At 32.5% G+C, this 15605-nt stretch overlaps 1 protein-coding gene across 1 annotated transcript; it reads right to left on the bottom strand.

Annotated features, from left to right (window-relative positions):
* Positions 1-13424: 13424 nt before the first annotated feature.
* Positions 13425-14354, bottom strand: LOC123251856 (olfactory receptor 4P4-like). The gene has a single exon (XM_044681179.1). It carries the CDS (start codon positions 14352-14354, stop codon positions 13425-13427), a length of 930 nt encoding a protein of 309 aa, XP_044537114.1.
* Between the last annotated feature and the right edge of the window lie 1251 nt (positions 14355-15605).

Raw genomic sequence — 15605 nt, 5'->3', positions numbered from 1 at the left:
TGAAAAATGGAACCAACTTCTATAATTAAATATGTCAGTGTAATGAGTTCATATGGTATAGGGAAAAGGTTTGAGAGCCCAGTAGGCTGCTAGTAGAAATGACACTTAGTTTTGCTCCTAGGTTTTTGTGGAATTCATAGCTGAGCACACCTTAGTTGAGAATTAAGGAAAATAGAATGTCAATTTGGAAAGGGACCTCAGACTCAGAGAGAGGAGACAGAGAGACAGAGAAACAGAGAGATGGACAGAGTGAGAGGCAGAGAGAAACAGAGAGAGGGGGGGAGGGAGGGAGGGAGGAGAGAGGGAGGAAGAGAGAAAGAAAGAGAGAGAAGTAGTTCATTTACTTCAGTCATATATGATTCTTTGTGATCTCATTTGGCATTTTTTGGCAAAGATACTGTAATATTTTGTCATTTCTTGCTCCATCTCATTTTTAACACTTCAGGAAACTGAGGTAGACAGGGTTAAGTGACTTAATAAAAGTCACACAACTGGTAAATAACTAAAGATGGATTTGAACTTAGGCGTTCCTGACTCCAGATCAGGTTCTCTATCAATTGCAATACTTATCTAGGTCAAAAAGCAGCATACAAAAGAGGTGTCAAACACAAATAGAAATAAGGGCCACTAATCCATGTAAAATGATGTATGTAGGCTATATACCAATAACTTAAAATACATTCGCTATATTTTATTATATTTTTCTTTGTTTTGTTAAATATTTCCCAATTACATTTTTTTTATTTTTTTTAATAATTTTTTTTTATTTTAAACCCTTAACTTCTGTGTGTATTGACTTACAGGTGGAAGAGTGGTAAGGGTAGGCAATAGGGGTTAACTGACTTGCCCAGGGTCACACAGCTGGGAAGTGTCTGAGGCGGGATTTGAACCTAGGACCTCCAGTCTTTGGCCTGGCTTTCAATCCACTGAGCTACCCAGCTGCCCCTCCCAATTACATTTTAAGAATGATTGGGCCACTCTCAGGAGTGTTGTGGATCATATGCAATCCATGACTGATGTGTTTCTTCCCTCAATCCTGAAAAAATACTAATAATTATTCTTCTATATTTTGTCTGAAAATCCCTAAAAAATTCAAAGCCACTTCTACCACAAATATCTCCTTCTATCTTTAGACATTTCTACTTTTTAGAAGTCCTTACTATTATTTTTTCCACATCAAACTTAAATTTCACTCTTTATAATTCTATTTGACTATTTCTCATTTTACTCTTGGTAGTAAGCAGAAAGCTTGAATCCCCCTTATATTTAGTATTTAGTCAAATATTTAACTTGAACTATAATGATTTCTGCTAAAAATCTTGTTCTCCATATTTGAACATAAATAGTTCTTTCTATCACACCACATGTTGCCCATTTTCAAACCCCTTCACCATCCTGGATGCACTCACTCGCATGTTATAAAATATCCTTTTTAAAACTGTATTTGAAAACACATCTAAATTGAATAGAAGAGGAAAAGGGGGGCATTATGCCTTCAAGGAAAATTAGGACATAGAAAGCTATGATTGGGAATAATATTTTATGGTGGGAAAGGCTGTGATCTAGAGATCAGCAGAGAACAGAGTTCAAAACCCAACTTCAATTTTCACAAACAATAAGTTTGTATGCCAATTATCTCCTGACACCTACTTTATCTGTAAAAATTAAATCTTAAAATGTGGTCTAGACCTGCATTAAAATGATTTAGGTATATGTAATATATATTATATAAATATATATATGTATATACATATAGTATACATCATATATATATATATTTCTAAATCAAAATCTACATATATGTTAGAGAAATAACTTGTCTTATAAGTCCTGAGATTTTGCCTTACTCTATTATCCTTTTCTTCCTCATCTATAAAATGGGAATATTAATACAAACAACAAGAGAGCAAGGTGGCACAGGGATAAAATTTTTAATATGGAATTATAAATCATGAAGTTCAAATCATGCCTTAGGCATATAATAGTTGTGTCATCTTGGTCAAGTCACTATATTCACTTTCTGAGCTTGAAATTCCTTATATGTAATTTTGTGCCTACTTCCCATGTTGATATGATTATCAAATGAAATGGTAGCATAGAAAATAGGAAATGAAGGCAGAAACACCCCAGTTCAAAGCATTTTCTTTCTATGTGTCTTTCCTGTAAAGATCATAAAAATTTGAGGACAATCCAAGAGCTCNACACACACACACACACATATCAAATATCTCTTCTATAAAGTGAAGGTAATGTGTAGGAAACTTACTGCTGTTGAATGATAAATCCAAGGGATTTCAGGGAGATGTTCCAAAGAGACCCTTACATCCATCCATGCTAGAAAAATCAATCTGCTTTTAGCCCATTTTTATAGCTTTTCTCAGCCCAGAGATTCTAACTGACCACTGCCTAAAACATATTCCCTGATAGGTTAATATAAAATAAAATATTTGGTAATATATTATTAACATGAAATGTACTTGTTATATCTGTACCTTAAAACTCACAGCTTAAGAAAATTCACTGACCTACAGTACTGACTTGTAATAAATTTCACTAGTAGCCAAATCTGTTCTCATCCACTGGTCAAATACCCCCTTCAGACATTTAGTTCAGTAGAAATTTATGACAAATGCAGTTGTTTTTAAGCCAGAGTTTGACAGATTAAGATTGGTATAAACCATTAAGAGTAAACCTTTGCTGTCCACAGGAGTGGAAGAATCCAGTCACTGTGCACACAGTTTCTGAGAAACAGAATAAATAATTACTTTCCCCCATAAGAATTGTGCCTAAAATTGGCACAAATCTTTTTCATTGTATGTTTTAACTGAGATATAAAAGTGGAACATTTCTGCATCACAAAGAAGAATAAATAGAATATCTAACTCTCTAATGCATCAGTTTGAAAAAAGTCTTGGGAAAGTAATATCTGGACAGATTTTAACATGGAAGCTGAAGTATATATATATAGATGTCTTTGAGTGTCTGAAGAAATGATTCTCCCCGACTGAGGTAAGCAATTTTTTTCAATTACACAATATTAGTCCAACTTTATTCCCTCTAGGGCATGGGGGGCAAGTACATTGTATGTCATGGCTATAATGTAAAGGGTTTAAAATTTAGTATTATGTTTTAGCATTTAGAAACTGGAAATAAATTCAGAATTTTCAGGTCCTGCCTCCTCACTATAGATTTATGCAAGATTTTCCTATTTTGGCATCAAGTGTCAAAAAAGCAAGTGTATCTACAAGTATACAAAACTACCTCCTTGACTGCAATCTATTAGAAAGAGACTTAGAGGCAGAGACAGACATAGAGGCAGAGACAGGGAGAGGAAAATGAGAGACAAAGACAAAGAGAGATAGAGCAGAGTCAGAGATACAGGTAAACAGAGAGACAAAAGACCAAGAGAAAGGATACAGAGGTAGAGAGAGGAGGATGAGAACCTCTCAGAAAGCAGAAATAGGAATATCAAAACTTGGAGGTACAATTGTTTGGGAATCTTTCATGACTAATTTAAATGTTCTAGGGATTCTGGGAGAAATACATTGTTTTTATTTACTTGGTGAGTCTTCTAATAGTTCCTTCCCTAATCATTCTCTCCTTGCCTAATAGCATTATCATTCACTCATATCCTGTTTTTTTTTCATTTCTTTCAGATTACATCTAGATGTTTTTATAATTTTAATAATTGTTTTCTGCTATTTTGAAATTCATGTTCTCTCCTTTCCTCCCATTTCTTTCCCTTCTTTTATATGGATAGGTAATATGATATAGGTTGTATATGTGCTATCATATAATGCATATTTCCATTTTCATTACATAGTAAAAGAAGACACACATTTCTTGGAAAAATTCAAGAAGGAAATAAGTTTTGAGGCTCATGTCCATCATTTAGGTAATAGTTAAATAAGTTATATATTATCATGAAAGAAAACAGTTGTGCAATAAGAAATAAGTGGAATGGTTTCAGAAAAAAGGAAGATATATATGAACTGATGAAGGAGAACATTGTACACAGCAACATGTAAACCTGATCAACTGATAACAATGGCTTAAGATCTTTCCAAAAGTTTCATGATGAAAGATTAAGCACCTCCAGAAAAAGAAGTGATGAATTCTGGAAGATTGAAGGATCCTTTTTTAAAACTTATTTTTCTTTTTTCTTTCACAAACTGTTAATATGGAAATATATTTGTATGACTTCACATATATAACTGACATCAAATTGTTAGCCACCTCAAGAAGGGCAGGGAGAAAAGGACAGAATTTGGAACTCAAAATAAGAAAGCAATTGAATAAGTACCTAATTGTACATATAATTGAGAAATATTTACTGAAATAAAAATATTTTTAATTAAGGAGAATGTCATAGGAACCTCTGAATCTAATTGTTCTTGAATTCTGTGTGGTCATTAATACCTCTGCTTATGGAATAATATTTTTATTTGCACTGTTCTCAATATAACTCCTTAGGTAATACATATTTCCAAAAGCTAATTAAATATGGACAGATAAACTGTCACCTGGTAATCATTACAGAAAACTCACCTGTGGAAGATTTTGATTACTAATACTAGAAAGACATGGTCAAATACTAAATATTATCCTGTGAACACTAAGAAAAAGAACTATCCTTTAGGCAGTCAAGCTACCATTGTGAATGAGGATTAGATGATTCATTTAGATATATTATTACATATATTTAGTCACACATAAGTGGATCTGCCCACTTACCTACTAATATATCTATCTATTTATCTATCAGTATCTATATTTATCCAATAATTTATTATCTATCATCTGCTCATTAGGGGTGGGCTAGATTCAGTTTGAACTGGCTCATATGACCAAATTATTAAAATTTTAATGGATTCAATTATACTACCACAATTGGCAAACACTTACAAATTGGAATGTGATTTGTTGTTTTGTCAGTTTTTTAGACTTAAAAAAGTAGTGAATAAAATAATAATACAAATTTCTTTTAGAAGTATATCTTGCATTTCCAAAGGACCAAGTGAACATTTACCAGTACATTCTTTTCCTGTCTCTATCTCTGAACATATATAAATATGTGTGTGTGTATAAAAATCTCACACTTTTTATTCCATTTTTTTCAGGAAAGCTCATTCATTCCAGTGATTTATATATATATATAAATTTCTATGCAAAATTATTTTGAAATATGTCTTTCCATAACTGATAAATTATTTCTACCAATGGTACAGCAAATTCTTCAGGATATTTATATAGATTTTAATTATATTATTTTCTTTTTTTTACAGTAAAAGTCATGATCATTAATGTTATTATTATACAGCAATGTCATGCAGTGAGTGAATAAAGCTCTGGATCTGGAAGAGGAGTTCAAATTTAGTGTCAGATATTCACTACATGTTTAACTAGACAAATGTCCTAATTTGTGCCTATCTCAATTTCCTCATATTTAAATTATGAAAATAATATTATCTTTATCACAGGGGTATTTTAAGGATAAATGAGATAATATTGGTGTTGCAATTTGCAAATATTAAAGTACTATAAACATAATAGCTATAGTCATTATTGTTGTTATTATTAATTATCTGCATTTAATGATGTTTTAAGTTCCAAATTTTTCTCTCCAACTTTAGCCACTACTTTGCCCATTAAAAAGGAAAGCAATAAAATCCTGGAAAAATATCTTAACCTCTAGTTGCTTCAGTTTCTTCATCTATTAAATGGATAGAAAAATAGATCAACCTCCCAGAAACTTTGTGGTGAGGAAATAACAATATTTGAAAAAAATTGAAAAGATTTAAATGCTATTTAAAATTAACTATAATTATGTTAATGCTACATTTTACATTTTTAAAAATATTTATCAAGATTCAATCTGGGTCATTTTCCTAATATTTGTGGAATACTCAAAGGGGGAGAATTTAGCTTCACTTTTTTTTCTCAAATTCTTCCCTTTTGAGATGATTTGCTATATAATTTCAATAATATCCTATCTATCAATAATGGGAAAGTCCAACTAAACAAACTGGACTACTACATGTTTCCTATAAAGGATATTTCATTTCTAGACTTCATGTCTTTTTGCTACTGATTTTTCATGTCTGGAATATATTCCTTTCAACTGATGACCTTAAACTATTCATTCCATCTTTTTCTGATCAGGGCCTACATCAACCCAAAGAACTTAAAGATTTTCCATTTTTTCAGAGATGTACTTATGAAAAATTCTTTGCAATTTTCTATATATACTACATACAACCTATTTTTATTCATGTTTTAATCCTTTAGTATAAAATAAACAACGTGATTGTAGATACTCTTTTATATTTTACATTAAGTACCACTTATTAAAGCAATTCAATACCAAATTTTGGAAAACAAAACCAAGATAAATGATGAACAGGAATGTATCACCCAAGCTCTGCCTCCAACACAATTCTTTGTGAAAAGTATAGAAAATGTATCAGAATGAATCTTTTGGGCAAGCCAAGAAATAAATGCAATGATTCATATTTTCAGGCACCTTAGAATTGGTTGAGTGTCAGAGATGTCTATGTACATTGAGGATAGGGTTTATTCAGGGACCCATTGAACAGAACCTGCCAGAAAATAGGGTTTAAAAAGAACTGAGGGAAGAAAACATGTCAAATCCATAAAAGAAGACCTTTACTTTGCAAAAGATGCAAGTATATGTGCTAACTAGGACCTCCCAAAATATTTTCCTTTCTTTAAATTTCCACCACTTCATCCCTTCCCCTACTCATTCACTGACCAACTGAAATATCTAATCCTCACTTCCAACTATACATGGTCTTTATTTCCTTCTCCCTTATATGTTGATGTCATTTTGTATTAAAATTATGAGTTTATATATCATTTATTTGCTTTAGAGCAGTGGTTCCCAAACTTTTTTGGCCTACTGCCCCCTTTCCAGAAAAAAATATTACTTAGCCCCCTGGAAATTAATTTTTTTAAATTTTAATAGCAATTAATAAGAAAGATAAATGCACCTGTGGCCATCTTTGACCCCCGTGGATCACTGCAGCACCCACCAGGGGGTGGTAGTGCCCACTTTGGGAATCACTTCTTTAGAGAAAGGAAAAGAAAATCATTTATAAAAGCACTGTGCCAAATGCTTTACATTTGTAAAATATGCCAAGCACTGTGATAAATGCTTAATATTTTATGTCATTTAAGTCACACAACAATCCTGGGAGATAGTTGATATTATCACTTCTACTTCACAAAGGAAACCAAGAACAGAGATGAAGTGACTAAGAACCCTCACATAGCCTGTTGTCTGAAGCCAGACTCACATCCACATCTTCCTAACTCTGGGTCTAATGCTCTCTTCATTGTCACCTACCTGCTATTTGTTAGTAAACTCCTATGAAAGTAAAGACCCCATTTTATATAAATCAATTATCATTCCCTACTCAGTGCTCAACATTAGCACCTTGTATGTAGAATGTGCCTCAATTGTATTAAGCACAAAATAAGAGTCAAAATTCTTATCCTAGTTTAAAAAATGAAAAAGTCTTCTTTTGCATGGTATTTATATAACTTAGTCAGTCTCAATAATTTTTATTTTATTTTTTATTTAATTAATTAATTTAGAATATTTTTCCATAGTTACATGATTCATGTTCTCTCCCTTGCCTCCTCCTCCCCACTCCCATAGACAACAAGGAATTACACTGGGTTATACTTGTATCATTGATCAAGACCTAATTCCATATTATTAATATTTGCAACAGAGTTAAGTTTAGCATCTACATGCCCAATCATATCCCCATCAAACCATATGATACAGCAGTTGTTTTTTGTCTGTGTTTCTACTCCCACAGTTCCTTCTCTGGATGTGAACAGTGTTCTTTCTCATAAATCCCTCACAATTATCCTGGATTTTTGCATTGGTGCTAATAGAGAAGTCTATTATGTTCAATTATGCCACAGTGTATCAGTCTCTGTGTACAACATTTTCCTGGTTCTGCTCCTTTCACTCCGCATCAATGCCTGGAGATTGTTCCAGTTCACATGGAATTCCTCCAGTTCATTATGCCTTTTAGCATACTATTATTCCATCACCAATAGATACTCCAGATATTCCAGAAAGCAAGGGAACTGGACCTACAACCAAGAATCACCTACCCACCAAAACTGACTATATTCTTGAAGGAGAAATTATAACTGTTTAAAAAAATAGAAGACTTCCAAGCGTTCATAAAGAAAAAAAAACTGACTTAAAGAGAAAATTTAATGTCCAAACACAGAACTCTGGCAAATCACTAAAAGGTAATTAAGAAAGGGGAAAAAATCTAGAGACCCAATAAGTTCAAATGATTTGTATTCCTATAAGAAAAGATGATATTAGTAACTTAAAAATTGTTATTATCATCAAGGTAGAGAGAAGTAGTATACTTAGAGGGAACAGTGACAAACTGTTTAGGATGAAATGTCATATATATATATATATATATACATATATGTGTATATGTATATACACATATATAAAATTAGTGGTAAAAAGGTGATAATATTAAGAGAAATGGGAAAAGAGACAAAATGGGGTAAATTTATATTTCATAAAGATTCTCATGGGGGAAGGAGGAAGAACAATACAATGGAAGAGTGAAAGAGGTTGGAGACAGGTAACAGTTAATTCTTACGTGCATTGAAATTGACTCAAAGAGAGAAGAAAAATCAAATCTATTGGGGCAGAGAATTGTGTCCTGCCCTATAGAGAAGTAGAAGGTTAATAAATGGGCTGGTGAGGAGGGAAGAAATGCAAGGGAGGGAGAGAGTCTGGGGTAGTTTAAAAGGCATTATAGTACGAGGGGAATTGATAAGAGGAAAGGTGCTAGGAAGGAGAGTAACATTAGGGAAGGGAAAGGGGGGTAACTGACTAAAAGTGAAAAGTTGGAGGAGAGAGTAAGAGGGATAAGAGAAAAAGATAAAAGAAAATAAGATAAAGTTTGCATTTATTATTTCTGATTTTTCACATTTGTTAGCAATGTTTTTTGGTCATGCTACATCAGTCTTTGTGAATGTACCATGTGCAGTTGAAAAGAAGATATACTCCTTTTTGTCCCTATTTTTTTTTCCATAATATCTATTAACTCTAATTTTTCTAAGGTTTCATTCACATCTCTTATTTCTTTCTTATTTCTTTTTTGGTTTGATTTATCTTGATCTGATAGAGGAAGGTTGAGGTTTCCCAATAGTATAGTTTTACTATGCCTTTCCTCTTTAAGTTCCAACAGCTTCTCCTTTATAAATATGGATGTTATTCTATTTGTTGAATACATGTTTCATACTTATATTTCTTCATTGTTTATACTGCCTTTCCCCTCTTTCTTGTTTACCTTGTTATGGTTCTCTTGAATTTTGTAGTTGGACATCAAAGAAGGAACAGACTTCTTAGGCTGGCAACTGAAAGGAACCGAGCTTAATGGCTGTAGTGAGTATGCCCAAAAAATACTCGGGCACTGTTACTACAGATAAAGCTTATATTGATAAAAGAAGGAAGGGGAAGGGACGGAAGGGGTATCAAGGATTTGGATAAATTGGGAAGCCCTGATCAGTTAGGTAGAAACTGCCCCTCCCACCCCAGGAGGGAGTGGCAAACCTTTAGCTAACTTGCCCTCAAAGCTAATAGTAATTACTACTAATATCTAACTAAATAACTATTATATTGATGCTAGAAAGGTCTAATCCTATTAGACAGGCAAACTCCTGAGTAGAAATCACAATGGCTTTTGCCACTATGGCCTCCCAGGCAAACCCCAAACTGGGAACAGCAATCAGAAAGATCTGCTCCCCCCAGCTCCCAGAAACCAACTGTTTTAACTCCTTTCTAACTGTCCCCTCACCTGGAGTTCCCCAGGGGGAGTCCCCTGGAATTCTGGGTGAGGCTTGATCCTGTATCCTGCAGGAATTCCACCCTGCCATATTCTATATTACACAGTTGGCTACTGAAAGTTGGCTTATGGAAAACTGATTGAACAAATTCGTGGGTGGTGGCTGTCAATTATTTAGGAAGATAGTTAGTTAGTGAATCAATTTTTAGATAGTGTAGGTTAGAGCAGGCCTGGTGTTTGCCAGGCAAGAAGAACCTGTCCTCAGAAGACAATTAGAGGTAGGTTATTATAAATTTTAGATAGTATTAAGAATTTAGGTATAGTCATTTAGAGTAATAATCACTCTTTCCTCTTTTTCTATTTTTTATCTATACTTCTCAAATTAATCTGTTTTATTCAATGGCTCTCCACACTTTTGTCGAACTCCCTTACACCATCTAACCTTTTGATCAATCATGTTTTCCTTCTGTGTTTCTACTCCCACAGTTATTTCTCTGGATATGAATAGAATTCATTCTCATAAGTTCCTTGAGATTATCCTGGATCATTGCATTACTACTATTAGAAAATTCTGTTACATTTGATTGTGCTAAAACATATTTTATTGGAAGCATTTCATTCACTGTTTGACTTAACTGGCAGTGATTTATTCAAATATTTTAAACTATATGAATTAGATCATTCATTTATCTCATTTTCCAGAATTTAGGATGCTAACAAAAACATTATTCTTTTTACTAAAATCTGATAATGAAAAAGAAAATTTCAATAGCCACATAAGTTCTCAAATCCTGAAAAGTACTTTATGAAGTTGAAAACAAAATAGAAAATTCTTTGTAAATTTCTTTTAAAAGAATAATATGTATATAAGAAACTCCAAAGATTTCTTGAAAGAAATATTTTATTATTAATGACATTAAAAGTTATTCACAAGTTTATTATCATTTTCCATCTTTTTTCTGATATAAACTTTATCAATTTCAAAATAAATCTTTGTGCCCAAATAAACAAAGAAAAAAATACAATATAAGTAAATTTAAATCAAAAGCTTTGGAGAATTATTGTGTTTCTAGAGAAAAATTGATCACTTTTATAAATCAAACAATAAAAGCCAAATATCCATTCACTTTATATTTTATATGTTTACATATGTATATTTACAGACATTTATTCATACACACACTTATACAAATATGTGTGTTTCATTTTATATATTTCTAATCTGAAATGTCAACATTTGAATCTAGAAAACAAAAAAAATCATTATATGCCTGATATTACATACATTTTTCCTGGTCAAAGACAACTCAACACCTTTGTATTCAATTCCTAGACAATCAAAACTAGTCTTCACATTGATGTGTCTTATCATTTTAAAATAATCCACATTTTATTTCATGAGTTTGAAAACATTATTTTAGGAGTTCATAAGCTTTCATATGCTCTCAATAAAAGTTGTTTTGGCAACAAAAAAGTTAAGAAGGCCTGCAAAAGGACCTAAAAGAAGTAAAAAGAGGATCATAGATCCAAAAGAGAATGTTTCTAGGAACTTATCTAATTCAGCCTGTAATTTAACCTACGTTGTACATGAGTCCTAGAGAAACCAAACTCCCAGAGCTGTTAAAAACCAGGGCCTGGATTCAAACAGATTCCATGGCTCCAAGTTCAATGTCTTTCCCATAGTACCAACTGACTCACCAAGATATAGAAGAGTAACTTGGTTCTAATTCAATGTCTGTCAAAAGAGATTTCTCTCAATACTTCGATGCTTGAACTTTTTATTCTCTAAGAAAGTTTATATTATTTGCTGGTATGCATTGGTAGCTTTAGAAAAATAGTTTAAAAATAACTTTTATCCATTGACAGTTTCCCCACCAATCTCTTGAGATCCTCAGGACATTTATGGATGGCTATTATTTGAAATCAAGTATTGAATTCAGTGTCCATATGGGAGACTAAAAAGGCATAAATGAAAATGTCATTAGATTATTCCTCCACTAATTTATGTTGAAATTAGTTGCTGATGAACAGGAAGCTCAGAGTAAAGATTAAATGGACAATTTTGGAGCCTACTAAGGTTTATATTTACCTACATAGAACAAATAAGGGAAATCTTTCACTTGATTTGAATATCTGGGTAATTAAAGGACAGGCAGTCAGGAGGTCCATTGGAATCAACATAAAAAAGAATTTCAGGAGATGCCACACACTCATATATAAATAAAATGTATTACATGTATATAAACAAGTAATTATATATACATGCGCACATAATTACATGAATGTTTTCCTCTAGCAATAAAATCCTAAATGGGGTCACAAAAAGTGAAACATGACTCAATCAATGGAAAACCAACAATATGTTTATCATTATTTTCATGTTTATTGTAAATAGAAATAAAATGGAATATTTGACGGAAGGTGATATTCTTTAAACCTTCTATTACAAACTAGAAAATTGAGATGTAACAAATTTTTCAAAAAATGTACTACTTTAAAGAGAGAAAAAAGCAATATGAACAACATAAAAGCTTGATATTCATATTTAACCTCCTTCAATGAATAATATTATTGGAATTAAGCATTGGGACTAGTATTGGGAATAATTAGAATATTGATAGATGGAAATAGAGTAAAAGAGTAACACATTACCTTAAGAGGAAGATAGAATCTTCAAAGGAATTCTTTTTGGAAAATTATGAGGTACCAAAGAAATCTGTTGGGAAAATAATTCTTGCAGTTTTACTACTCTGAGGGTGGCTATGTTTGAATATGCTCTTTGGAAAATCTTGGAATAGAGTGACAGTTGGTGTGGAAGGAAAACCTGGAAATTTGGGAAAGTTGTGGTGGAAGTAGATGAACAATAAGAAGAAACAAACTGATTTTCTCTTTGTCCTTGAAGAGAGAAGTAGGCCCAACTCAGGCCATGAAGAGAACTGACAATTTGAACAGTGAGAGAGAACAACTGCATTGATATCTATCTGAAGGAAGAAAAAGGAGACAATAAAATTTAAATATACATAGGAAGATAATTAATTAGAATAGGTTAGTAAGAATAGCATTTGGGGAACTAGTTATAGATTAACAAGGTTTAGTGAAGGCCTAGTTTCAGGCAGAAGTGACTCCTAGGTTTGGGGGTTTGGGATCCAGTTGGAGTTATTAGATGTTTAGGCAATATATGCTCCATTCTATATTTATCCTATCCTTCCCTTCCTTGACCCTTGTATTAACTCAATGAATAGGTTTGTTATAAACTGTTTCAAGAAAGTCTGCCTTCATCAAAGTTAACTAGGTTCAAATGCCACCAAGGAATTCTAGCTCTCAACAATTATTAGGTAAATGCCCAATAGTGATCAATAGCCACTGCCAAAAAGTTACTGTATAAATTTTTACCTTACATTTAATTAGTTTTCCATTTCTTTTAATGTTACTACTATCAAAACAATTACCCTCCCTGCATACCAGGATTGATATTTTATAAAAGCATTTATTCCTAAAATAACATTTGCATATCCAGTTTTTTTTCCTTCCATAAAATGTCAGAGATAAATGAATCCATATGTTTTAGATTTCTTTTCCCCATATCTTTTGACACCATACCTTTCTCATGGCATTTTTCATCTCAGTATTTCTCAGAGTGTAGATCAGAGGGTTGAACATTGGAGCAATGATAGTATAAAATAGAGCAAACACTTTATCCTCAGGGTAGGTGGTGGGAGGTCGAAGGTAGGAAAAAATTGCAGGGACAAAAAACAAAATGACAACCGTGAAATGTGATCCACAGGTAGAGAGAGCTTTCCGCCTCCCTTCAGCTGAATGTGTGCGTAGGGTCCATAATATAATAGCATAAGAAACAAATAATATCACAAAAATCACCAAGACAATTATCCCTGAATTGAGGACAACAAGAACACCAGTGTTGTAGGTGTCTGTGCAGGCAATTTTCAGTAAGGGGAAGATGTCACAGAAATAGTGATCAATTTCATTGGGGCCACAGAAGGGTAACTTAAGAGTCATGGACAACTGAGGAAAGGAGTGAGCAGCCCCACCTGCCCAAGCTGCTAAAACAAGAAGGTTGCACTTCTTCCTGCTCATGATGACCATGTAATGGAGAGGTTTACAGATGGCAACATAGCGGTCAAAGGCCATTGCGGTCAGGATGAAGACCTCGATACTGCCAAAGAAGTGCATAGAGAAGATTTGGAACATACAAAAACCATAGGAGATGGTTTTTCTCTCAGTTAACAAATCTACAATTAATTTTGGTGTAACACTGGAAGTATAGTAGATGTCCATAGAAGATAAGTGACTAAGAAAATAGTACATTGGTTGGTGGAAAAGATGACTAAAATGAATAGAGATGAGGATTATGAGGTTTCCCAAGATAAGACTAATATAACAGAATAAAAAGAGAATGAAACAAAATATCTGTATATTTTTGTCATAGGAAAGTCCAAAGAGAATGAATTGTGTGACATTGCCTTGATCTTCCATTTTGTTTCTTTAGCACTTTATAATCAGGTTTAAGTTCTATATCTGAAATAAGAGGAAATGTTATTTTAGTGCAGACATATTCCTGTAAGATATGTTTCACTTTCTAAGGTTATGATTATTTTCACTATTTTCATTAAAAATAGTATAACAAGATTGCTAAAGACAGGGAAATAGATTGATAATAATATTCTTTCATATCATATTAGGAAAATGAAAAGAATAGAAAAGAGAACTTTGACATGTTATGACAATTATTTTCAAATATTTAGTGGGCTATCATGTGGAAGAAAATCTATATATTAAATATACACACATATATGTATATATGTATATATACAAAAGTACATATATTGGTACAAATACATGTGTACATGTGTCTATGCAGTGATGGATATCTATATAACTATATCTATATAGATATATAGAAAGGGAGAAAAAGAGTTTAAGTTTAAATAAAGGAATTATTTTTCCTAAAAATTTTATCCATCCAAAAGTAAAACTGAATCCCTTCTGACATAATTTATTCCCCCTCAAAACAAGTTTTCAAGTAAAGGCTATGTATTCAAATTCAGGATATATTGTTGAAGATAATCTTCTGTAGGCATCATTTGAAGGAGGAGAGAAGAGATTTCAGTTCTAACTTGAATTTGGATTTTTGAATCATTAAAAAATCACTAAATATTTAAACATGATTTTAAAAATAATTGTCTCTGGTGTGAATTCATTATTATAATGATCAGGTTGGTAGCAAGTTATATTATTAATCCCTTCAAGTAAAACATTGCTTTTAATGCAAAAACATTTTTATTCCTCAGGTCTTCCATTTCACAGCAAAATCTAAGCTCAGCTAATTATTTCATCTAAGTACTGAATAAAGGTGTTATTTGAATTAATTAAAAGCAATTCTTAGCAAAGCAGATGTGCCCCAACTGTGAATTTGTCTAATATGCATAATTAATCACACTTAAAAATTCTCCCCTATTTCTGGACTATAAAAATAAAGCCATATTGACAGAAAAACTTACATAGGAAATGCGATCATTTGAAAAATGGAACCAACTTCTATAATTAAATATGTCAGTGTAATGAGTTCAAATGGTGTAAGGAAAAGTAGTGAGAGCCCATTAGGCTCTTATTAGAAATGACCCTTAGTTTTGCTCCTAGGTTTTTGTGGAATTCATAGCTGAGCACACCTTAGTTGAGAATTAAGGAAAATAGAATGTCAATTTGGAAAGGGACCTCAGACTCAGA

This window comes from Gracilinanus agilis, chromosome 6 (assembly GCF_016433145.1).
Source record: "Gracilinanus agilis isolate LMUSP501 chromosome 6, AgileGrace, whole genome shotgun sequence".
In the NCBI taxonomy this organism is placed as follows: Eukaryota; Metazoa; Chordata; class Mammalia; order Didelphimorphia; family Didelphidae; genus Gracilinanus; species Gracilinanus agilis.
This window is presented reverse-complemented; position numbering and strand designations above follow the sequence as displayed.

Bases quoted from the DNA above. Each gene is read 5' to 3' on its own strand.
- LOC123251856 (XM_044681179.1), bottom strand. From the start codon at position 14,354: ATGGAAGATCAAGGCAATGTCACACAATTCATTCTCTTTGGACTTTCC.